This window comes from Eleginops maclovinus, chromosome 10, assembly GCF_036324505.1.
Source record: "Eleginops maclovinus isolate JMC-PN-2008 ecotype Puerto Natales chromosome 10, JC_Emac_rtc_rv5, whole genome shotgun sequence".
Classification (NCBI taxonomy): Eukaryota; Metazoa; Chordata; class Actinopteri; order Perciformes; family Eleginopidae; genus Eleginops; species Eleginops maclovinus.
The window spans coordinates 623,123-648,739 of record NC_086358.1 but is presented as its reverse complement, the minus strand read 5'-3'; the positions used below and the strand labels follow the sequence as shown (position 1 = coordinate 648,739).

Genomic DNA, 25,617 nt, shown 5'->3' with positions numbered 1-25,617 from the left:
CTTTCAGAACCTGACTTTTTCAGAACCTGACTTTTTCAGAACCTGACTTTCAGAACCTGACTTTTTCAGAACCTGACTTTCAGAACCTGACTTTTTCAGAACCTGACTTTTTCAGAACCTGACTTTTTTATAATTCAGACTTTTTTATAATTCTGACTTTTTCAGAACCTGACTTTTTTATAATTCTGACTTTTTTATAATTCTGACTTTTTTATAATTCTGACTTTTTTTCTCAGATTTTTTCTTCAAAATTTGACGTTCTTCCGATTTTTTTTCCTCATAACTGGATAATTTCACTTTTCTTTGAGTGTTTTCTCAGAGCAGACTGGGCTCTGTTTCAGACGGAGGGTGGAAAGAGGGGCTGCAGCTCAGGCAGGATGAGAGACATGTTGAAAGAAGGGTCAACAACCGACAGCTGTTTCATTATTGCCGTTTGAGTTAAAGTCAGCTCCTCTGTTTCACAGAACATCTGAAACATTACAAACTAAATGACAATCATTTTGTTTCCTTCAAACAATTCAACAAAATCCTGAGAAACTTCATTAAACGTTTGTCGTCCCCTCTATTGTTAAAAGCCCAGTGACAGCAACGTGTCCCATGGTGGGGGGCGGGACCCTCGTGTTAGGAAGCGTGTGTGTGTGTGTGTGTTCAGCCTTCAGGTCATTAACTGACATGATGACATTTAAAAACACACTCCTCAGGATGTTTCTTATTCAAACAAAGACACATGCTTTTTGCCTTTAAACACACACACACACACACACACACACACACACACACACACACACACACACACACACACACACACCACTCTTGGTCTCTTTTCCTTTATTTAACCCCCCCCCTGAAGGCCACATTTTTATCTGAATTTGCACAGTGGTCTCATGAAGCAGCACGAGACGTCTCTGCTCAGAGATCAGACTGAGTCTGATCTTTTGGTTTTAAACTTATTATAAAATCAATCTAAAACCTTGATATTGAACTTTTCAGAGGGACCCGTGGGGTTTCATATTATTCTCTGCCGTATTTTACAGGAACGCATCTCAAACATAAGGGAACAATCATCAATATTCAAATTCAATATCTTGAATATCTGCGATTTATCTTCATAATTTGAACACTTTCATAATATTTAGGGATTCAATTCAGGGATAATTGTGGGTTACTGTTTTGTGAAAGTGAAAAGATGGATTGATATTAAATATGATTGACAGGAGAAACATTTATAATGTAGTTGAATAAAAATCACTTTCTTGCATAACTTTTTTCATTTGAACCTCTCCGTCCTCATCCTGTCTGCCGTCAGGGCTCGGGCAGGCGGTAGTCGGGGGGGTGGTCTCCCTGGCGGCGGCGTCCGAAGCAGGCGAGCAGCAGCTGGACGGCGGTGCTGACGGTGGAGCCGACCTCCGCCTCGCTGCCCAGCAGGGGGTTCACCTCCACCAGGTCCACCGCCGACAGCAGGCCTGACCCAGCACATTCATTACGGAGAATAATGTCCTTCAAACGTTTCCCGATACCAACTAATATGAGGTTTCAAAAGCAGCCCTTTAATAATCAGAACTCTCAGAATTTCGTCTGGAGCTTCTTTGATGTTGAAGTGAAAGGCTTGCTTACATCATCATCATCATCATCATCATCATCATCATCACCATCATCATCATCACCATCATCATCATCATCATCATCATCACCATCATCATCACCATCACCATCATCACCATCATCATCATCATCATCATCATCATCATCATCATCATCATCATCATCATCATCATCACCATCATCATCACCATCATCATCATCATCATCATCATCATCATCATCATCACCATCACCATCATCATCATCATCATCATCATCATCTCTTCACAACATCGGTTAATATTTCCCTTTTTTCCACCAACTTCCACCCCAAAGGAAGGAAGTGTTCACCTATTACAGCCCAGGTGTATGAAAGGTGTGTTACCTGTCTGAGCTACATGTTCTGCGATGTAGACCCCCTCCCGGTACGTCAGCCCCCCCACCACGGGGGTCCCGGTCGCCGGCGTCACCGAGGGGTCGATGGCGTCCACGTCGTAGCTCAGGTGGATCGGTTTCTTCACTCTGAGCAGAAACACAATCCCCTCCCAGAGTTAGTTTCAGCACCAGAGAAGGGGGGGGGGGGCACCAGGTATATCTCTCAGGAGTAATGAAGCGTTACTTGTCAGAGAGGTAGTCGCAAGTCTGCTCCATCACTTTGGCCACGCCCAGCTGATCCACCTCCGTCATGGAGAACACCTTGACCCCCAGCAGCTTCAGCAGGTAGCTGCAGACACAGAGACACCGCTATATATTACTAACTTATACTAACTAATACTAACTAATAGTAACTTATACTAACTTATACTAACTTTTACTAACTAATAGTAACTTATACTAACTTTTACTAACTAATAGTAACTTATACTAACTTATACTAACTTATAGTAACTTATAGTAACTAATACTAACTTATACTAACTAATAGTAACTTATACTAACTAATACTAACTTATACTAACTAATAGTAACTTATACATGTTCAAAATAAATAAAAAAGTTCATTTAAAAAATAAACTTCTTTTCAAATATCTTTTTTTTCTCACTTTCAAAATATTTTATTATAATTTTTATATTTTAAAAAATGGTAATAATTTTTCCAGACTTTTTAGATGCTTTTTGTTAACTTAAAACACTGATCCTGGATCATGTGGTTTTCCACCTGTTCTAACGTCATAACCACAGGACAGAGTTCTTAATGCTCACTGCTCGGCTGGGTCCACGTCTCTCAGCCCGATGTAGACCACGTCTCTGGCAGAAACACAGGGTCTGATCCAGGAGAAGCTCGGCAGGACGGGAACCTGGAGACAGAGGGGAAATGTGGCGTTTCTTTTGGGGGTGTTGTTTGGTATGGTAACAGAAATTCTCATATTGAACAATAGCTCCCTGAAGACGGACCTTGTCCTGCAGCTCGTGCAGCAGGTGAGACATCGGCTGTCCGTGCATGTTCCCGCTCCATGAGCTCAGCGGCGTGTTGATGTCTGCGTGAGCATCCACCCACAGGACGCTCAGACCCCCCACCGCCGCCGCGTGGCCGTGAATGGAGCCGATGGCCAGGCTGAAACCACAGGGGGGGGGGTTAGAGTGTTAGATCCAGTCTCAGGTGACCTGGTCACATTCCTGCAGCTGTTCCTCAGCACTCCCAGCCTCACCTGTGGTTCCCCCCCAGCCTCACCTGTGGTCCCCCCCAGCCTCACCTGTGGTCCCCCCCAACCTCACCTGTGGTCTCCCCCCAGCATCACACAGGTGTGTCCGTCCCTCTTCACTTCCTGCACCGCCTCTGACAGCTTCCTGTTGGCGCCGCCCACCGACCGGACCTGCTTCACCCCCCCCACCGGGTCGTCTTCCAGCACCGCCTCAAACTGCAGGTTCCCATAATCCTTCACTGCACAGCCTGCACACACACACACACACACACACACACACACACACACACACACACAAAATATTTAAGGAGCAGGTTAATATTTCCCAGCATGCTCTCTGGGTGAACATTAACAACATGGATCCTCTCTAAATGTGTGTGTGTGTGTGTGTGTGTGTGTGTGTGTGTGTGTGTGTGTGTGTGTGTGGGTGTGTGTAGATGTTTTCTTATTCAATGCAAAGTAAACAAGTCTCTGCAGGAGAACAACCTCTGGCTGCAGGGGATAAGTGACTTGTGAAACACACACACACACACACACACACACACACACACACACACACACACTGATGTCTCTGGACAGATAGGACACCAGGTCTCAGAACTGACAGTAGATCATCGCTCAGGTGTGTGAATGATTCAGAGGACAGTTTGTCTGAAATGGGTTCTGTTTGATACACTGTAAACATTTGAATCGGTTCCTCAGTCCGGGTTCTCTTCCATTTACTACAATGTAGATTCTCGACCCGGTTCTAATTCTACCTTAAGGTTCTTGTTACATTTCCTACATGTATCGGGTTCTTTGAAATGGGGTTCTTATTTTTTGTAACAATGTTTATGTTTGACCCTGTTCATTCAACTCGGTTCTTGAGGTTCTGTTTCTGTGATACTGTATCTTAATCTGGTTCTTGTTTCTGTCAGATGTTCCAGGCAGGGTCCCTGGGTCCAGAAGTCCTCCCTCTCCTCAGCGCTGGTTGTTCTGTTTCTATAACATGCAAATGAGTCTAGAGGAGGCGGTTCCTTGCTCAGGGTGTGTGCTTCTAGAACTGCAGAGGAACCAGTTGTTCTGCAGAGCACCTGATCTGAGTGATCTAAGATCAGGTGTGTACACAACCTGTGCTAAAAGCAGAAATAGAGAAATATACGAGAGATGTGTATGTGTGTGTGTGTGTGTGTGTGTGTGTGTGTGTGTGTGTGTGTGTGTGTGTGTGTGTGTGTGTGTGTGTGTGTGTGTGTGTGTGTGTGTGTGTGTGTGTGTGTGTGTTACTGCGACCTTCAGGTCACTGACCGACTGATGTACAAACATGCCTCATGTTGTCATATTTCAATAGAAGTGGGATTAGTCCATTCTAATTTTACATAAAGACAAAAATAAAAATAATGCACACACACACACACACACACACACACACACACACACACACACACACCTTGCTCCTGCAGTTTTTGCAGCAGTCCTGCTGCTCTGATCAGGTCCGGGCCTCGCTCCACTCCGGCACGAGGCTTCAGAACCAGGAGATACAGATATTACTCAGAATCAGAAATACTTATATATACAACAATAACAACAACAACAACACCAACAACAACAGTAATAATAATAACAATAGGTAGCTACAGATTAGAGTATCGTTGGAGAGTCAGTCTGTCCCGACAGAGTGAAGAGGTACAGCTGTTTCATTCCTCAGAAACTACACATTATTACATGCTCCTGCTTTCCGGGGCAGGATAAAGTACCTTCAGACTGTACTTGTACTTTAAACGGAATGTAAAGTGTATTTAAGTTGTTGTTTTTTGAATTCCCCTCAGACTGCAGGATGATATTTGATGCCAGTCTTGTGTCATTTGATTTAAACTCTGTAATTCTGATGTAAATGTGGTATAAAGACCCCTCACCTGCCCCCCGCTGAACGGAGCTCCTATCACCCCCGCGGATCTGCTGGCGAGCTGCTGCAGCGTCCTCGCGCTCTTCATGCTGACTGACGGAGGCTGGTGAGAAATGCAGTGACGTCATCGCCCTGTGTGTTCTGTACTCTGTACTGTCTGTGTGTGTGTGTGTGTGTGTGTGTGTGTGTACTACAATACCTGTGTGTGTATTAAAAAATAGGTAAGTATAATAACATCACAAAATGTCGAAACAGAATAAGTGAAATTGAAAATGTGCAGGAAAAATAAATATGTGTAAATATAGTATTCAAGAGAACTGGGCAGAACGTTCAGCTTTTTGTTTGTATTTTTCACACTGTTGGAACATGTTTATTCTTATCATGTTTATTCTTATCATGTTTGTTCTTATCATGTTTATTCTTATCATGTTTATGTATATATCATATTTTGTTCCAAATCAATTATTATATGGACCTATGATACACTCTTTTTTATTTTTGCAATTTAATTTACCTACATGTGACTTGATATGTATGTATTATTATTATTATTATTATTATTATTATTATTATTATTATTATTATTATTATTATTATTATTATTATATATAAACCCTAATGAAGACAGTTTTGTGTACATGTCATTAATACACAGTACCGCTAGAGGCCGCTATAACATGGAGTCCGGCCGAAGTCCCGCCCACTGTGCTGTGATTGGCTTGTACTCCGCCTGACGTGACCCGGATGTAGAATTCCCCAGAACGAGGTGTTTCACCCACACGTGTGTTTGTTGGAGTTTCAGAACACAGGTAAGAGTTTTAAATCAAAGTACGATAAATGTGTGTGTTACAGTTAATTATATCTTAATATATAAACTCTGTGCTGGGCTCGTTATGTTTCCAACGCTGGTTGGTTTCAGAAGTGAGGAATTAGCAAGTTCGCTCAACATGCTAACGTGTTTTTATCAGAACAACAGAGATAATGTGTTTTACCTGAGTTAGGGGTACATGCTGCAGAGAGGGGTCTCTGTCCTCAGTTAGTACACTGGATTCCTGTCTGGAAACAGCAGGTAACGGGTCATTGACTGCTATTAATCCACTTCCCCCTCAGCTCTCTGCACTTTATACAGCTTCTTGTGTTTTGGAAAGTGTAAACTTATTAAACTGTCTAATGTTGAAGTAAGTTTGCTCAGTTTGCCCAACAGATAATTTGCACAGTTATAAAGTAAATAATCCCAATGTGGTTCTGTTGTTTGTGAGATTGTAGAGTATTCCAGTATTCTCCAGTAATGTATTTATATTGTGTATTATTTAGATTCTCTATTGATACGTGTTCTTTGGGAATTTCTATATCTTTGCGTTTGATTTTCACTTTTATTATATTTGTTTTGTTTTTTATGTTCTTAATATTTTTACCTCGTGTGAAATGCTGGACATCACTGCTGCTGGGACAAAATAATTTCCCAGTTCAGGATGGATAAAATCTCTCTACCTCCGATGGTGCGTCCACAGAGAGATTCAAAGGATTATTATAATGATGTGTAATGTTTGAAGAACTGAGACCTCAGGTTCCTCAACAAGACAAACAAGAAATGATATATATATATTATGTATACCTAATAAATGAAAGGCTCAGAGAAAAGCAGAATTGTCCAGTTTTATAGTTTCCTTGTGGCTCTAAAGAATAGTTTGATTGTATAAAGTGTGTGTGTGTGTGTGTGTGTGTGTGTGTGTGTGTGTGTGTGTGCCGTGTGTGTCTGCAGATAGATCATGACGTCGTTGGCCCACCAGCTGAAGCGTCTGGCTCTGCCTCAGACCGACCCCAACCTGCTGACCCGTAAAGAGGTCGCCTCGCTGCTCTTCGACCCCAAAGATGCCGCCTCCATGGACCGCAGCACCTTCTACGCCCTGGGTGAGTCCCCACACCTGCACAGAATAAACCCCCCCTCAGACACCTACAGGATATTAACCTGCCCCCCACCGTTCCCAGGCTGCACAGGGCTGGAGGAGCTGCTGGGAATCGAGCCGGCGTTCCAGGAGTTCCAGGAGAGTCTGTTCAGCCGCGCCTCGCTGACGCTGGAGCGCAGCGTCCAGAGCAGGGAGGTCAACGAGAGGCTGGACGCCGCCGTCGCCCTGTTCCTCGCCCGCCTCTGCCCCTACTTCCTGCTGAAGCCGGCGCACAAGTGCATCGAGTGGCTCGTCCACCGGTAAAGAAAACCTCAGTATTCATCTTTATCTGTCTTCCATAGCCCCAGCATCCACAGGGAGGATTCCCTCGCAGCTCTGACTCATTTTCCTATCAGCATTACATAACGCCTTCAGAATAACCAGTTTATTTTAATGATTAGTATTTTACTCCTTTAAATATTTCAACTTTTTTCTGACGATTACCAACATTTTATTTTCCTAAAATATATCAAGGGTTTTCCCCAGAATTGTCCTGATTCACTTTAACACACTTTTACAATATTTTCTCCCAAATACTTTTCCTGTTATTTAATCAGCTTTTTTTGTGGAAATATTTGAAACTTTTTTGCTAAATATTATAACTTAACACACCAACCTGTCTACCTTCATTCCTCTCTGTACTCTGTAAGCCATTCACACACACTGAAACTAAACACATGCAGGAAAGGTACTTTATGTAGGTTCTGATCGAGCTGCCTGTGTCCAGATAACTGAGCAGCTTCAGGTATCAGTTTATGATTTAACCATGTATTATATCAGTTGATAATCTCTCTCTCTCTCTCTCTCTCTCTCCCCCCCCCCCCCAGGTTCCACATCCAGCGCTACAGCCCAGACACCCTGCTGGGCTGCGCGCTGCCCTACCACGACACCACGGTGTTCGTCAGAGTCCTGCAGCTGCTCCACCTTCGGGAGAGCAGCTCCCGCTGGAGCTGGCTGCTCCCCCTGCAGGTACACACACACACACACACACACACACACACACACTCACACACACACACATATATACACTTTAAAAAAATATATATTTTTAGGGTAGTTGTATTATAAAATATGAACTCTGATACTTTAGATGTTTATTCTTGTTTATTAATAAACAGTTGTTTATGTTGTTGTCCTCAGAAAGCTGGCGTCCCTCTCTCCAGAGGAGCTCTGGTCTCTCACTGCTGCTCCGACCTCAGCTTCATGGACTTCATCTGCAGCCTCGTCACCAAATCCATCCAGGTAAACAAATACATAAACAACAACAAAGGAGAAGGATTCAGGTCATCTTCTTCAGTGTAGAAATATAAAAACCAGAGGACACGTTTATCTGTTCATGATCTGTCGTACTTTGCTCCCTTAAGTCTTGAAGAATATTCAGGTGTTTCTGTAAATTCCTCCTCCTCTTCCTCTTCTTCCTCCTCCTCTTACTCTCTCCTCCTCGTCTTCCTCTTACTCTCCTGTTATTCCTCCTCCTACTCTCTCCTCCTCCTCTTCCTCTTACTCTCCTGTTATTCCTCCTCCTCCTGCTCTTACTCTCTCCTCCTCCTCTTCCTCTTACTCTCCTGTAATTCCTCCTCTTACTCTCTCCTCCTCCTCAGGCGTACTCCGGAGTAACAGGAAGTAGCTCCCAGCTCCGGGTGGTGTTCTCCTTCTACGCCTCCTCCCTGGTCTCCTCTCTGGAGTCTGCAGAGAAGCTCTCTGACGCCGTCATCGGCAAGCTGCTGCCCTTCATCCACAAGGTGAGGGCCACATGTAGGAAGGAATTACAACTGACGGCTTCATGTCACTCTGACGGGCCGGATAGGCTGCTAAATGTTTTGCCAGATGCTTTTTATAATGACGTTTGTTTGAAGCTTCAGTCTGCTTTTTTCTGTATTTACATTGTAATTGTATTTCTTCTGTATTTTTATACATTTACTGTTAATGGTTTGATTTAAGAAATGTAAATGTTTTTATTTTAATGATTTTGTTTTTTAAATTTAATTCAATTTAGATTATTTCAGGGCGTACAGATCAGGGTCTGTCCCCCCCCTCCCGGACTTCAGATCAGTGTATTAACCTTAATTTCCTCTCAGGGTCTGTCCTCCCCCCTCCCAGACTACACGGCCTCCTCCTACATGCTGGTGTGCCAGCTGGCGGTGAAGGAGGTGCTGGAGGGGCGTCTGGTGGAGGCTTTGTGCTCCTCCGTCTGCAGGTCTCTTCTCCGGGACCAGCGGCTCCTGAAGGAGGGACTGGGCTGCCTCACGGTGCTGCTGCAGAGCCAGGGGGCGTGCCCTGGCAACAAGTAGGTCCACAGAATACCTGTTCAGGTGTGGGGGGGGGGGGTTCAGCTGTCTCTCTGTTGTTCCTGTTCTCCTGATGGTTGTGTGTGTGCAGGGCGCTTGGGGTCCTGGTCTCCGTGCCGCTGCTGGTCTCCTCTCTGCAGGAGATGTGTGTGTCTCACGACGTCAGCCCTCTGCTCAAACACCTGATGCCTCACCTGCTGCACCAGCTGCTCACCTGCAGCCCAGGTACACTGTGTGTGTGTGTGTGTGTGTGTGTGTGTGTGTGTGTGTGTGTGTGTGTGTGTGTGTGTGTGTGTGGGGAGAGGTTACCTGTGTGTTAACCTGTGTGTTTTCCTGTTTAAGGTGAGTCTCAGACGGAGCTCTCTGTGTTGGAGTCGGTCCTGCAGAACCTCCCTCTGACCCACGGCCTGGACCAAACCGTGGCTCGGTAAACCAATAAATACCTGAATAACCTCGAGTCATTCCTCAAAGATACCAACACTAAACAGATGGTGTGTGTGTGTGTGGGTGGTTCCTGCAGGCTGCTGCTGGACGAGTACCTGAGTCAGAGTGACGTCTCTGCAGAGCATCTGTCCTCGAGGGACCGCACGCTGCAGCCTCTGATCCGCCTGTTCGAGTCCCGGTCAGTCGGCCCTCTGCACACCACACTGAACCAGTAATGCTCCAGACTGGCTGACGGGAGACTCAGTGTGTACCCTAAACCCAGTCTGACATATTCAATTCCCTCCCCCCCCAGGTACTGTGGGGCTCTGGACGATGTGCTGGCGGGGCATGTGACCGGCGTCGGCAGCAGCGATCAGAAGCGTCTCTTTCACCGCTTCTTGTCTCTGTCCATGAGCAGCGGGAAGCACCAGGTGAGACTCCAGCTGATTGGGGGGGGGAGCTTCCTGTTGTTGTTGTTGTTATAATAATAATAACTAACAGCTGATCCTCTCTGCAGATCGTGGGTGACTCGGACACCTCTCTGCTGCTCAGCCTCAAACACCCTCAGTGTGTACTCCGAGTCTCCGCCCTGACTCACCTGAAGGACGCTCTCACCTGTGGACAGGTAACCACTTCCTGTTAGCTCCCTGGCGAGTGTGTGAAGACTCCCTGCATCTGTTTCTCCTCTGAAGGAATCTAACTTCAGATTTTTCTCTGTTGAGCAGCAGAGCCTAGACGCAGCGTTCCTCCGAGACGCTGTGGTGGAGCGTCTGCAGGACGACGAGCCTGCGGTCGCCGCCGCAGCCATCGCAGTCTTGGAGGTGAGGGGGGGGGGGTTACCCTGCAGCGCCCCCTGCTGGCCGTCAGAGGTTTATAATATATATGTAGAGAGAGCTGACCGGGTTTCTGTTTCTCTGACCAGCTGCTGCTGGACGTGTTGGATCCCGAGGACGTGGTGAGCAGTCTACTGTCGCTGCTGCTCAGAGGACGTCTGTCCCACGCTGACACCTGGTCAGTGAAACACACACACACACACACACACCGCTTATACGACAGGAGAGAAAGGGTGAATGAAATGAATTCATTCTACGGAATTCTGACTTCTCTCTTCAAATTTGACTTTTTTTCTCGGAGTTCGTTTTAGTTTGTTCTGATTTGGACTTTTCTTAAATCTTTGACTTTGTCTCAGAATGAAAAAACTTCTCAGAAATTATATTTTTTTACTTCTTTTCTCTCAGATTTTTATTTCTACAAGATAAAATAACCTGACTCTTAAATATAGAGTTTGATTTGATGGACGTTGAGGAGTTGTTTTAAATCCCTTTTTCCCCTCTGTTCTGTGAATGGTGCGTTCGCTGCCCTCTGTAACTCTGAGCTGCTCCTGCAGGCTGCCGGTCCTGAAGGAGGCGGTGCGTTTACTGTCCGACCCGCGGCTGGGAAAGGGGGACGCTGAGCGGCTGCAGAGAGCGGGCTGGAGGCTCCTCCCCCTCATCGTGCTCTCCTCCCCCGCTGACCTCCCCCTCTCCTCCTGCCTCACCTGCTCCCCCCTCCTCAAGAATCACCCCCTCACCCTCACCTGGGAGCAAGGTAACACTCAGGGAATTATATTCAATTAATAATTCAGATTTAAAGGTCAAGAAATGATCATTAATTAGAAGTTGAACTCCTCTCATTTCCCTCCTGAGATTCAGGATATATAATAAAGACGTTTCTGTTTCCCTCAGAGCTGGAGGCGCTGATGAAGACGAGTTCTGATCCGGACTTCCTGGTTTCAGTTAACGAGCGTTTCATCTCCACGGTGACCAGAAACATCTCCGGCATGGAGAAGTTCTGCAGACGAGACGCTGTGAGTTCATAGTTTCAGAAGTCTGCAGAAACCTGGGGTCAAAAGTCTCATTTCAAAGCTAAAGGTGTAGTGTGTTCTAACGTTAACAGATCCATAAAGGCTGATGGTCTCAGACGGTCTTCATTCTTTTTATCCTATAATCTTCGTCATTAGGTTCAACACGTGAAAAATAAGTACAAATAGCTTTAATGAAAAATGATCTCCAGAAAGATAAAAACAAGTTATATTAAATGACTGATTTTAGAATGTCTTTACCTCAGCTGGAGAAGCTGTCTGCGCTAGTGGAGAAGCAGAAGGGCCCCTCCCTCGGGGCCCGGACCTCCTTCCTGGTTCTGACCCGGGTGCTGCTGCTGGTCCTGGGGGAGCAGAGCGAGACGCAGCACCTCCTCACCGCTCAGAGGGTTTTCCTGCTACTGGAGCGCCCCCTGCTGGAGGTCTGCAGCGACGACAACACATCCTCCTCCGTAGAGACCCAGGTCAGAGTGAAATTTGACCATAGTTTTCCAAATATATCCTTAAATATGTCTAATCATTTGTAGACCTGATTTTAATTATGTTTTGTGTTATTTAGTAAATGGTCTGAAACCCGTGAAAAAAACTGCAAAATTAGTAAAAAATAATCCTTAAAATATGACTAGAAATCCCCTGAAATGCTCAGTTCAGACTAATAGGAAGCAGCTCATTATTTATTTATCTTCCTTTAGTAATATTGTTATTTTCATCTGTCTCAACAGAAAGGGTACTCCTTCTCCACGGCGCTCTCTCACTTCCTGCTCGATCAGCAGGCGTTCAGGAGCGTCCTCGTCGCTCTGCTCAGAGACTTCATCTCCAACCTGCGCTGCCCCGACGAAGCATTCAAAGGTACACATATGTATATACGAAATATATGGAGATTTGTCCAATTTTCCTCTCTATGGACTCGTTTTCCCTTTCAAAATAAAAGCCCTGGAAACAGCTCAATAATGGGTTTAAAAACAACATAAACATCTTTTTTGTGAAAGCCATAAAAACAAATGATTACATTTATCTGCAGAAAGTGTTAATAAGCAATGCATACATGTTTGTCCAAGGAAAATGTTCAATATTTGTATAAAACAAAATGATTTCAGGAAGCTGGAATCCGTGTTCAAGGTTTGGAAAGATAATGAAATATAGATTATACATCATTTCATACTTGATTGAATAATTGGCATACTTCTGGTTAAAAATGGGAAATGAAAAAGATGTTGTGCAGTGAAACTGTTGAAATGCTTTAAACCGTTTTAATTTATGGTATTTCTTTTTGTCAATATCTTCCCCTCGGTCTGCTCAGGGCACTTTTTTATATAGAATTACGCAATTTTGAAAGAATATCACTATTTTAATCTTATTTTTGTTATTTTTCCTGATGGAAGCATTTGTCACACATGATGTGTTCAAGGACGGTCGGAAATCAGACAACATATTATATATGTTTAGTTTCTTAACTATTTATTAAAGGTGTGTTTTTGGTGATTTATTTCTTCCCCGTGCAGCGGAGGTGTGGTGGAACCCGGAGAAGCTGGACACCAACACCTGCTGCTACCTGAGCCTGACGCTGCGTCTCTTCAGCCTGCTCATCAGCGGGGCCTCTGAGGGCCCTAGCGCTGCCGCCTTCAGGGACCTGATGAAGCTGCTCATCCAGGTGTGTGTTTTGAGATTTGTTCGGCCAGAGTCTCCAGTTGTTATCTGCCACATCTAACATTAACCCCCCCCCCCCCCCAGGTGCACTTCCCCTCCCCGCTGCTGCTGTTCCGCTTCCTGTCCCTTCTGTGGGGTTACGGCGGTAACCATGGAGACCAGCTGGACATACAGGTAGGCGCCGTGCTACAGACCCGGGCGCTGTACCTGGGGGCGGCGCTGCTGACCAATCAGAGCGACGCCACGCTGCAGGAGCTCAGCTCTGCACGATCCCCTGGTGAGGACCAATCACATCTGATTAAACTCTGCATGTTGATATAGTGTACAGTCTGCCTAGCAACAAGGGGACCCGTCTCACTCAGGAAGTGTATCAGTGTCTCCTTCCTCTGAAAACTGAAGACTGTAAGTCTTTGTTCTACAGTACGGAGATGCAGTGTGGGCTCAAAGCTGATCATAAATTCTCTATCGCCCCCCAGTGTTCCCCTCTCTGCTCTGCTGTCTGTCCTCCCCGGTGAGGGAGGTGAGGAGGGCGGGGCTTAGCGCGCTGCAGAGCCTATCAGCAGTCAGCACCTCTCCTTTCCAGCCAATCACAGAGAAGCTCCTGAAGACCTCCGAGGAGATCATCGCTGACCCCGCCTACCTGAGCCAGGTGAGCAGGAAGCAGTGTTAAATGTGACATAAATATTCAGCATGTTCATCAGGAGTCATTATGACCGTATGTCTGTCCCCGCAGGCTCTGGGCTTCCTCCAGGGTCAGAGTGCGTCTCCTCTGCAGACTCTCCTGCAGAGCGTCCAGACGTCCTGCTGTCCGTCCTACAGCGCCTCCTGTCTGCTGAGGAACCTGAGACACGTCCACGGATCGGTGAGACAGAAACACACCTTAAAGCTTCTAAAACAGCGTAAAACACGATGAAATCTTCCTCGAAACCCCTGAGAATCAAGTGGTTGAATCTGTATAAAACAAACAAAAATATTACTTTTAATTTGGATAAAACCAGTAAAAAATATCTGGTTTATCTCCAGTAAAAAATAGAGATCATTTTTAATAATATTTATAAGGAAAACGTGGTATAATTTCCTTAAAACACTCTGAAACATGTGATGTGATCTCTCTGAAACATGTGATTTGATCTCTCTGAAACATGTGATGTGATCTCTCTGAAACATGTGATTTGATCTCTCTGAAACATGTGATGTGATCTCTCTGAAACATGTGATTTGATCTCTCTGAAACATGTGATGTGATCTCTCTGAAACATGTGATTTGATCTCTCTGAAACTGATTTGATCTCTCTGAAACATGTGATTTGATCTCTCTGAAACATGTGATTTGATCTCTCTGAAACATGTGATGTGATCTCTCTGAAACATGTGATTTGATCTCTCTGAAACATGTGATTTGATCTCTCTGAAACTGATTTGATCTCTCTGAAACATGTGATTTGATCTCTCTGAAACATGTGATGTGATCTCTCTGAAACATGTGATGTGATCTCTCTGAAACATGTGATGTGATCTCTCTGAAACATGTGATTTGATCTCTCTGAAACATGTGATTTGATCTCTCTGAAACTGATTTGATCTCTCTGAAACATGTGATTTGATCTCTCTGAAACATGTGATTTGATCTCTCTGAAACATGTGATTTGATCTCTCTGAAACATGAGATTTGATCTCTCTGAAACATGTGATTTGATCTCTCTGAAACATGTGATTTGATCTGAAACATGAGATTTGATCTCTCTGAAACATGTGATTTGATCTGAAACATGTGATTTGATCTCTCTGAAACATGTGATGTGATCTCTCCGAAACATGTGATTTGATCTCTCTGAAACATGAGATTTGATCTCTCTGAAACATGTGATTTGATCTGAAACATGTGATTTGATCTCTCTGAAACATGTGATGTGATCTCTCCGAAACATGTGATTTGATCTCTCTGAAACATGTGATTTGATCTCTCTGAAACATGTGATGTGATCTCTCTGAAACATGTGATTTGATCTCTCTGAAACATGTGATGTGATCTCTCTGAAACATGTGATGTGATCTCTCTAAAACATGTGATGTGATCTCTCTGAAACATGTGATGTGATCTCTCTGAAACATGTGATTTGATCTCTCTGAAACATGTGATTTGATCTCTCTGAAACATGTGATTTGATCTCTCTGAAACATGTGATGTGATCTCTCTAAAACATGATCTCTCTAAAACATGATCTCTCTGAAACATGTGATTTGATCTCTCTGAAACATGTGATGTGATCTCTCTGAAACATGTGATTTGATCTCTCTGAAACATGTGATTTGATCTCTCTGAAACATGTGATTTGATCTCTCTGAAACATGTGATGTGATCTCTCTGAAACATGTGATGTGATCTCTCTAAAACATGATCTCTCTAAAACATGTGATTTGATCTCTCTGAAACATGTGATGTGATCTCTCTAAAACATGTGATGTGATCTCTCTGAAACATGATCTCTCTGAAACATGTGATTTGTGAAACATGTGATTTGATCTCTCTGAAACATGTGATTTGATCTCTCTGAAACATGTGATTTGATCTCTCTGAAACATGTGATGTGATCTCTCTGAAACATGTGATTTGATCTCTCTGAAACATGTGATGTGATCTCTCTGAAACATGTGATTTGATCTCTCTAAAACATGTGATGTGATCTCTCTGAAACATGTGATGTGATCTCTCTGAAACATGTGATGTGATCTCTCTGAAACATGTGATGTGATCTCTCTGAAACATGTGATTTGATCTCTCTGAAACATGTGATTTGATCTCTCTGAAACATGTGATTTGATCTCTCTAAAACATGTGATGTGATCTCTCTGAAACATGTGATGTGATCTCTCTGAAACATGTGATGTGATCTCTCTGAAACATGTGATTTGATCTCTCTGAAACATGTGATGTGATCTCTCTGAAACATGTGATTTGATCTCTCTGAAACATGTGATGTGATCTCTCTGAAACATGTGATTTGATCTCTCTGAAACATGTGATGTGATCTCTCTGAAACATGTGATGTGATCTCTCTGAAACATGTGATTTGATCTCTCTGAAACATGTGATGTGATCTCTCTGAAACATGTGATTTGATCTGTCTGAAACATGTGATGTGATCTCTCTAAAACATGTGATGTGATCTCTCTGAAACATGTGATGTGATCTCTCTGAAACATGTGATTTATCCCTTTTATTCTATCCCCCCCAGTCGGTGCTGTCCGGCCTGCTCCCGGTCCTGGAGCGTCTCCTGGAGCAGAGCGGTCCGGGTGCCCCCCCCCTGCTGCGGGACGAGGCACAGCTGGTGCTGCTGGTCCTGGGGAAGTTCAGCGAGGAGTCGGCGTCCCTGCTGGACCAGGACCAGAGCAGCCTGGATCTGTTCATCAGAGCCCTGAAGACCCCCACCCAGCTGCACCCAGACCTGCCCAGCTGCCAGACCGCCGCCCTGGAGCAGGTCAGGGGGACTGCTGCTGGGTTTATGCTGAGATATATCAGGCTTCAAACTGGGTTTAAACTGGGATATATCAGGCTTCAAACTGGGTTTAAACTGGGATATATCAGGCTTCAAACTGGGTTTAAACTGGGATATATCAGGCTTCAAACTGGGTTTAAACTGGGATAACAACCAAAATGAAACTGGTTGAAGCTGCGTTATACTGGGATAAATACTGTGTTTATACTGGGATAAATACTGGGTTTATATCAGGGTTGTATATGTTTGAACCCAGGTTAAATCAGGGTTAAGAGCTGATATATATTACCTTAACACCGGTTTAAAGAGCATTTATTTTCAGGGTTAGTATCAGATCTATCTTGTTGAAACAGGGTTAAATCAGTGACAAAAACCAGGTTATACCAGGTGAAACGTGGTTTGTATCATGCTTAAATACAGGGATGAAACAGAGATATATCAGGGTTAAATCAGGGGAAACCAGGGATCACATCAGGGTTGATTCAGGGTTAAACCTGGTAGAATGTGGGGGTGAAATCAGGCATCATATCACGGTTACACCAGGTAAAAACTGGATTTTTTAAGGGTTACATTAGGTAATATATCAGGGTTGAACACAGGGTGAATCACGGGTTTATATCAGCATTAAATCAGTTCACAGATGTTAAATCCTGTTCTAAAGTCGGACGCTCTCTCTCTGTGAGTTCCTGCTGAAGGTTTAACCTCCTCGCTCCTCTTCCTCTTGCAGATGACGAAGCCCTTCTTCTCCTCTCTCGGGGAGGGAGTGCAGCAGCGTCTGTTGACCGTGATATTTGGCGTCCTGACAGACAGTCGCAGCCCCCTGGTGGCCAGCACCGTCAGCAGCGTCTTCAAGCGGGTGAGAGGAGACGCTGGGTGCTAACTCTGAGCTAACCGCCCCGGGACGCTCGTTCTCTAACGTGTTTATTTTCCTGGGTCAGATCGCGGTGGACGGTCAGCAGTTAGCCAATGAGCTCGCTCCGCCAGAGAAACCCAAAGTGAAGGTGACGGTGCAGCAGACCCGCCGCAGCAGGATGAGCCAGAGGTCAGATTATTATCCATTTATTTTTAAAGCTTATTGTTTTAAATATTTTAGTTTTCTTTATTTTTCCTTTTTAAAATTCAATTATTTTTGTATTTTCTGTTTTTATACTTTTTAAATATATGTCTCTTTATTTTAAATTCCTTTAATCTTCCATTTATTTGTTTCTTGTTTTAAAATGTATTTTTATGATTCATTCATTTTTTTAATTCTATATTCATCAGACTTGTTTCTTTCCTTAGGAAAAGGAATAAAGTAAGTTTTGAGTTAGATTGTATCTCGTGCTGATGTCTGTCCCCCCCTCAGGAAGCCTGTGGAGGCCCCCGGGGGCTCGGAGGCTCCAGAGGAGGGCGCTGTCTGCTGGAGGAGAGTGTCTCTGGTCCTGGAGCTGCTGCAGCACAAGAAGAAGCTGAAGAGAGCGCAGAGCCTCGTCCCGGTCCTCTTCTCTCTGCTCCACAGGTGAACCAATCAGAGCCCTCGTTAGTGGAGAGGAGGGTTTAACAGACATCCTGAAGACTTGTGTGTGTGTGTGTGTAGTGTGTGTGTGTGAGTGTGTATGTTATGTGTGTGTTATGTGTGTGTGTGTGTGTGTTAATGTCTGTGTGTGTTGTTAATGTGTGTGTGTCCTCAGGAGTCTGGAGCCCTGGTCCCTCTGATGACACCAACATGGAGTACATCAAGCAGCTGCTGCTCAGCTGTCTGCTCAACATCGTGCAGAAACTGACGCCTGAAGGAGGCGCCGCCGTCACAGGTAGGTCTTCACCCCCCCTGACTGTCCTCCACCACAGAGGAGGAAACCCTAACGCCCCCACCTGTCTCTGCAGAGCTCCTGGAGGAGGAGAAGTTCAGCGTGGAGCTGGTGGTTCAGTGTATCCGAGCCTCCGACGTTCCTCAAACGCATCACCACGCTCTGCTGCTGCTGGGGGCCGCTGCCGCCATCTACCCCGTGAGTGTGTGTGTGTGTGTGTGTGAGAGATTTTAAAACCCCTGAAGTTTGATCGGCCCTCCCTCTGGCTCTCCATCACTGTTATAAATCATGTGTGACTCGTGCAATATATAATATACAATAAAATTCCAAGAAATGCAGCTGATATAATACCCCCCCCCCCCCCCTGCAGGACAAGGTGCTGCACAACATCATGCCCATCTTCACCTTCATGGGGGCCAACATCCTGCGGCTGGACGACGCCTACAGCTTCAGAGTCATCGAGCAGACGCTCACCATGGTCATCCCCGCACTCATCCAGGTGGGAGAGAGCCGCACATATTAAAGAAATCAGGAGTACATTTTAATGTCAGTACTTCATAATACTCACCAGCTGGGAGAAGGATATCGTATGTAATCTTACTCATCCAGGTGGGAGAGAGGTTTCCTTAACGGTTCTAGATAAAGCAGGATATTTCTGGTTTGTTTGACCTTATTTTTAACTTTGGTCTTATCAGCAATAATAAAAAAGACAATAAATGTTTATTATTTTTATATATAATTCCTCCTTTTTATTGTCCTCTTTGTAATACATGTTATTACTGTAGTACAAATACTATTTCATTATTATACGTTTTTCACATTTTGTGTTGTGGTACTAAAAGTAATTCTCATAAAAGACGAGTCTGAAGATAATAAACTCTCATTATTTTATAAAGTTATTTCCATTATTAAAAAAATATAAAAATGAATTCTTATTTTCCAAAATATATTTGCATATCCTCCAGGCCCACCAGCTCTCTGAGGGCGGCTCCTCCCCCTCCCTGGTTGCCGCGGTGACGAGGATAGTGCACGTGTTCGTGGACGCTCTGCCTCACGTGCCCGAGCACCGCCGGCTGCCCGTCCTCCATCAGCTGGTGCAGACGCTGAGCCCCGCCCCCTTCCTCTGGATCCTCATGCTGCTCCTCTTCAAGATCCACGCCACCTCCACCGCCGCCAGCGAGAAGGTACCGCACGGCATTCTGGGAGACGTAGTCACTCTACGTCCACCTATCATTTTAGCCTTATGTTTACATGTGTGTGTGTGTGTGTGTGTGTTCGTTCAGGAGGCCGCTCTGGAGAAGGACGTGGACTTCTGGATCTCTCTGTGCTGTCAGTTCGATGTTGGGGATCAGCTGACGTCGCTCATCAACATCCTGGACTTCCTGCTGCAGCTCCCCGAGGACAAAGACGATGGTAAACCTTCACTGTGTACCGCTCGCACTCCTATTGGCTAGCGCTCCAACACATTGTCCGTTTTAGGACTCAAGTTGTCACATGCTTCTAATAAAATAAATGATAAAGCAAAAATGTGAAATGAAATAGAAATGTGAGACAGTAAACTCTCATCTATTAACCCTGGCTGCGTGTCCCTCTCCTCCTCCTCCTCCTCCTCCTCAGCTGCAGTGAAGCGCTCTGCAGGGCGGAGGGGAGCGACGAAGAAGGCTGAAGAGAAGGAGGTCCAGGAGCTTATTTTCAGCGTGGAGACTCAAAGCAGCAAGGAGCTGAGACACTTCAAGTTCCTCTGCGTCTCCTTCATGGCTCAGCTGCTCAACTCCAACGCCTTCATCGCCAAGGTCCGAGAGTCAGGATTCATATCGAATACTGAATTTACTGTCAGATCAAATATTTGAAACTTTAACCAGGACAAATATTAAACATGTATAATGTGATAGGTGGATTGGTTTAGTGACGGTTGTGTTTTTATTCAAATTAAAATCTTAATTAAAACTGATATCCCATATTGTATCATTTAAGATAAACATGAACACGTTTCACTAACAGATATAAAGTAAGAACAATGTGTTGATTTCAATGGTGCATAAGCAGTAGTATTTCCATGCTGCCGAGCTCCTCACAACATGACGCTTTAATAACTAATATTATGTTTGTGTTCAGGTTGCAGACGGAGGAGAAGCAGAGGACGAGTCTCTGCAGCCGCTGCAGCAGAAGTACGTGTTTCTCCTCTCACTGTCATACTTAAACAGAGACATTATTTCCCATGATGCAGCAGGGGAGTGTGTGTGTGTGTGTTTCAGGCTGCTGGAGGACATCCTGCGCTACGTGCACAGCGTCGCTCACTGCGTCGAGAAGAACGCAGACAAACCCACCGCCAAGTTCTGGAGGGTCCTTCTCAACAAGGCCTACGACGTGCTGGATAAAGTAACAACACTTTATCATTATACATGAACTAAGTACTTTTACTCAGGTACTGTACTAGAGATCAGAGTACGTCTGCTTTGACTCAAGTACCAGACCTGCGTCCCCTTAATGCTACTGGCCGTTAGCATCGGAGCTAACGCTGTCTGTGTCCAGGTGAACTCTCTGCTGCCGGCGGATACGTTCATCGCGGTGATGAGGGGGCTGATGAGTAACCGTCTGCCGTCCGTCAGGAGGAAGGCCATGGAGCTGCTGAACAACAAACTGCAGCACCGCGCGCAGTGGGACGAGCAGCAGGTACAGATACATATTAAAGACTGCAAGTATACAACCTGAGAGCCAATAACAACCCTGACAGGAGTTTCTGTCTTAAAAAGAGTCTGAAATCCCTGTTTCTACTTCAGGAAATAAGGATGATCTGCCAGAAAATTCAGATTTATTAAGCTGTTGTCCAGTGGGACAGAGATGCTTCAGGTTGATGTTAATATATGTGAAACAATTAGATTTGTTAACTGGAAAAATCTTCTTAAAGGCCAGAAAATAAAGCTTTTCAACTCAGTGACAGACACAAAGAAAGGACAATAACAAAAACATGGACAAGTTAGATTGCTTTGTGAAAAAAAAACAACCCCAAAAAAAGCGTCTCCTCTGTGTCTCAGGTCAACCTGCTGCTGCAGCTGATCGACGATCTGCTGTGCATTGTGGGTAAAAGCCCCGTGGTGCAGCAGCAGAGGGAGGAGGTGCAGCAGCAGGAACAGCCTGAGCAGGAGCAGGCCATCAACCGTCAGACGGCGCTGTTCAGCCTGAAGCTGCTGTGCCGCAGCTTCGGCTCAGGCCACCAGGAGGCGTTCTCCCCGGTCCTGCAGAGAGCCGTGGCGCTGGTGGAGGAACCGGCGGAGGAGAAGAACGTGACGGGCAGCGCCATGCTGCTCATCGCCGAGGCTGTCAGCACGCTGAAGACCCTCGCCATCCCTCAGCTGCCACGGTAACCCACACACACAAACAAAAACACATTTATTATTATATTTTACAATTACTCCGATCAGTTTTAGTTTTTATCATTATTTAATTTATTTATTATTATCTTCCTGTTATTAACGGAGCCCCTGTGTTGCAGCTTGATGCCGGCGGTGCTCCTCGCTCTCTCAGACAGGAAGCAGCTGCTGACCAATGAGATCCTCCTGCTGAGCGCTGTCACCGCCCTGCAGCGAATCACAGAGACGCTGCCGCACTTCATCAGCCCCTACCTGCAGGACACCACCACACAGGTACACACACACACACACACACACACACACACACAGACACACACACACACACACACACACACACACACACACACACACACAGACCCCACAGGTATAATAATGTTTATGTTTCCTAAAGGTGTATTTCTCTTTTCCTGCAGGTGTGTCGTCTGACTCGTCTTGTGGAGTCCTCCTCTTCCTCCTCCTCTTCCTCCTGTTCTTCCTCCTCGGCTGGCGCTCAGCTCTCCTCCCGCCTCTCCTCACTCCGGACGACCCTCTCCACCAAACTGCCCCCACGAGTGCTGCTGCCCACCCTCACCAGGTGCTACAGCAGCATGGTGACCGACAGACAGGTAGATACTGACACTGAGAAGATACCTCCTGAATTCTCCTTCTTATTTATTATTATTAAAATGTATTATTATTTATTGTTATTATTGATATTTATTATGATTAGGAATGACTATTTATTGATTATTGATTAACGAAATGTTGATGGTGTGTTTCAGGGCCAGCTGGGGGCGCTGCTGAGCGTCCTGCAGGAGCACATTGCTCACATGGAGCAGGAACAGCTGAGCCTCCACCAATCAGAGCTCACTTCCTTCTTCCTGTCCGCCCTCGACTTCAGAGCGCAGCACTGCCGGGTCGGTACCAGAATTCCAGAGGAGGAGGAGGAGGAGGAGGAAGATGTTTAGAACTTATTTTTACTCATTATTTTCCTACTTCCTGTCTTCAGGGTGACCTCCAGAAGACGTCAGAGGTCGAGGGTCGGGTGATCGACTGTCTGGTGGCGATGGTGCTGAAGCTGTCGGAGGTCACCTTCAGACCGCTCTTCTTCAAGGTATGTCTCTACCTGAGGTCGGAGGTCGTCACGAACACGTTACCCTTGTGTGTGTGAGGTCCTCATGTGACCTGTGTTGTTGTTGTTGATCATGTGACCCGTGTTGTTGTTGATCATGTGACCCCTATTGTTTTCCTGCAGCTGCTGGACTGGAGTAAAACAGGAAGTAAGGAGCGTCTGCTGACGTTCTTCCGGCTGTCAGACGTTCTGGCGGAGAAACTCAAGGGTCTGTTCGTTCTGTTCGCCGGAAATCTGGTGAAGCCCGTCTCTGACCTGCTGACCCTCACCAACTGCTCCAAGACCAGTGAGACCCTCACTCGTGTTCTAACACATTATCAGATTCATTATCATTATTTTGATCTAGTCTAATTCCATATTCTGGTTCTCTTTTGTTGTGTTCGCTTTAAAGTCTTTATCTGATTTGTTTGATTTAAAAGTATTTTATAAGAGACGATTATTTTTGATCGTCTCTTATTTAAGTTTTTCTTCCAGGATTTAGTTTGAACCCTTTTTTTTGGCCTTTTTTAAATATAGCTGTATTTTATTTTATTTTAATTTAATTGCTTTTTATTATTTCATGACGAGTTATTAAACATAATGTTTTTCTTTGACTTTTTAATAATCAATTCAATATTAAAATAATAAGTCGCCTGACTTTATTATTTTAATTGCATTCTCTATTTCATTTTGCTTCATCTTTATGCAAAGTATATCTCTCTGGAGCTCCATGAACCCTGATCATTATATGTATTATCATTTTTCTCTCTCTCTCCCCCCTCCCCTCCCCTCTCAGGTGAGCCCCTGTTTACGTCCCTCAGCGAGCAGAAGGTGTGTGTGCTGCTTCACTTCCTGTTGGACTGTCTCTATAAGATCTGTCTCTACGACACCCAGAGGTTCCTGAGCAGAGAGAGAGCCGACACACTGCTGCAGCCCCTGCTGGACCAGGTACACACACACACACACACACACACACACACACACACACACACACACACACACACATGCTTTTATTCTGAAGTCAGTCATTAAAAGCTTTTATTTTGAAATCTGTTTTTTATACTGTTATTTTGAAGCCGGTTGTCCTGCTCTTACAGGAACTCGTAGTGTGTGTATGTAATTAAATGTTGTGTGTGTTGTGTTTTCAGCTGGAGAACGGTGTGGGGGGGCAGGAGGCGTCGCGGCTCCGGCTGACCCAGAGCCTGGTTCCCTGTGTGGGTCAGTTCTCTGTGGCGCTGGCTGACGACTCTCTGTGGAAAACTCTCAACTATCAGATCCTGCTGAAGACCAGACACACACTGCCTGAGGTATACACACACACACACACACACACACACACACACACACACACACACACGCTTTTGGAGGAGTAGTGGTTCTGAGTGGATCCCTGTGGAACTCCTGATCTGTTGGTTTCTGAGATGTGTATTCTTACAGTGTGTTTAGTAGGATCCAAATTCTGTCTCCTCTGATATTGTGTATTAATACTTTATCACTTCCCGTCTCCAGGTGCGTTTCTCCTCTCTGCTGGTTCTGATGGAGTTGGCCTTGAAGCTGAAGGAGAACTACGTCTCTCTGCTGCCGGAAACCATCCCCTTCCTGGCTGAACTCATGGAAGGTGAGCACACACTCCACCAGACACACACACACACACACACACACACACACACACATATAATACAGAGTGATGTGTGACATTATACTTTACATATATATATCAAAGTGTTGTAAATGCTGAATGTGTGTGTGTTTCAGATGAGTGTGAGGAGGTGGAGCAGCAGGTGCAGAAAGTCATCCAGGAGATGGAAAACATCCTGGGAGAACCTCTGCAGAGCTACTTCTAAAACACACGCACACACATGCACACACACACACACACACACACACGCACACACACTTTGTGCCTGTTTTCTCTCAAATGTTTAAAAATAAAAACTTCTTTGGTCAAACTCTGATCTCTTTTTTCTTCTTGTTTCTCTCCCATCCTTATTTTATCAAACGTATAAACCCATTATGAAGATATGACAGCTCTAGCTGCTACCTTCTGTCTTAGGTTTTGATTTACTTCATTCAGGTTTTATACATGGAAGAAAAGAACATACAAGCTACGGGTTTAAAAGTAATCAAATAAATAAATAAAGGTATTTATCTTGTGTTGCTATAGGAACTAATTCATGCAAATCAAATATAAATGCGAGTTACATTTGTACAAGTATTGATTGAATAAATATACAAATGGTTTGAAGTCGGTGAAAAATAATTTTAAGCATAATATTTTACAATATTTCTTTTAAGATAATTACATATAATAAATATTTTATATATTTAAAGCAATAAAACAAATGATGTGCACATAAAATAAATAAAATATACTTAGCAGCATTCAGTGTTAACATTGTTCCACTGCATGTTTGTTCACTGTCAGTTATAATAAAACGAGCTGCTTAAATGAATAAATACAACACATTTAAAATGCTGTCTTCGAGGTTAATGGTTGTGAGGTCCTTTCTGCTGCAGTCAGCCCTGGTAGACCCCCCCCCCCCCCCCATACTATAACACTCAGGATGTGTATTTTTATATTGGGTCATTTCTTGTTTTTTATCT

The 25,617-nt window shown here is 44.7% G+C and overlaps 2 protein-coding genes across 3 annotated transcripts; one reads left to right on the top strand and one right to left on the bottom strand.

The window, feature by feature from the left end:
* Nucleotides 1-808: 808 nt before the first annotated feature.
* arg1 (arginase 1) lies at nucleotides 809-5,213 on the bottom strand. Of its 2 annotated transcripts, none has more exons than XM_063893388.1 (8): nucleotides 5,117-5,213; nucleotides 4,651-4,723; nucleotides 3,298-3,472; nucleotides 2,977-3,136; nucleotides 2,785-2,879; nucleotides 2,201-2,305; nucleotides 1,967-2,103; nucleotides 809-1,520 (listed from the first exon to the last, which is right to left on the bottom strand). In XM_063893388.1, the coding sequence occupies exons 1-8, from the start codon at nucleotides 5,192-5,194 to the stop codon at nucleotides 1,303-1,305; spliced, it is 1,041 nt and encodes a 346-aa protein (XP_063749458.1). In that variant the 5' UTR covers nucleotides 5,195-5,213; the 3' UTR covers nucleotides 809-1,302. The 2 variants fall into 2 exon arrangements, with proteins under 2 accessions (XP_063749458.1, XP_063749459.1); XM_063893389.1 differs by having other exon boundaries at nucleotides 809-1,463.
* A 655-nt stretch (nucleotides 5,214-5,868) lies between these two features.
* On the top strand, nucleotides 5,869-24,968 carry heatr1 (HEAT repeat containing 1). The gene is given in 46 exon segments (XM_063892452.1): nucleotides 5,869-5,915; nucleotides 6,869-7,017; nucleotides 7,096-7,312; nucleotides 7,880-8,021; nucleotides 8,193-8,294; nucleotides 8,654-8,794; nucleotides 9,131-9,339; nucleotides 9,432-9,565; nucleotides 9,683-9,767; nucleotides 9,861-9,962; nucleotides 10,077-10,194; nucleotides 10,281-10,388; nucleotides 10,489-10,584; nucleotides 10,686-10,774; nucleotides 11,151-11,350; nucleotides 11,488-11,609; nucleotides 11,870-12,085; nucleotides 12,344-12,470; nucleotides 13,124-13,272; nucleotides 13,353-13,545; nucleotides 13,745-13,917; nucleotides 14,002-14,130; nucleotides 16,505-16,747; nucleotides 17,493-17,621; nucleotides 17,704-17,807; nucleotides 18,111-18,263; nucleotides 18,436-18,445; nucleotides 18,447-18,555; nucleotides 18,629-18,750; nucleotides 18,923-19,051; nucleotides 19,518-19,736; nucleotides 19,836-19,965; nucleotides 20,170-20,345; nucleotides 20,668-20,720; nucleotides 20,808-20,931; nucleotides 21,085-21,225; nucleotides 21,588-21,913; nucleotides 22,046-22,196; nucleotides 22,337-22,528; nucleotides 22,685-22,819; nucleotides 22,912-23,016; nucleotides 23,158-23,320; nucleotides 23,810-23,961; nucleotides 24,162-24,320; nucleotides 24,523-24,631; nucleotides 24,769-24,968. Coding segments are annotated over 45 exon segments (6,417 nt in total). The 5' UTR covers nucleotides 5,869-5,915; nucleotides 6,869-6,875; the 3' UTR covers nucleotides 24,858-24,968.
* The last annotated feature ends 649 nt before the right edge of the window (nucleotides 24,969-25,617 follow it).

Excerpts from the sequence above, each read along its gene's own strand:
- arg1 (XM_063893388.1), bottom strand. The coding sequence starts at position 5,194 with ATGAAGAGCGCGAGGACGCTGCAGCAGCTCGCCAGCAGATCCGCGGGG. Across the intron at positions 3,137-3,297 it reads ATGCTGGGGGGAGACCACAG|CCTGGCCATCGGCTCCATTC; the intron begins GTGAGGTTGGGG and ends CTGTGGTTTCAG. Across the intron at positions 2,306-2,784 it reads GACGTGGACCCAGCCGAGCA|CTACCTGCTGAAGCTGCTGG; the intron begins GTGAGCATTAAG and ends CTGTGTCTGCAG.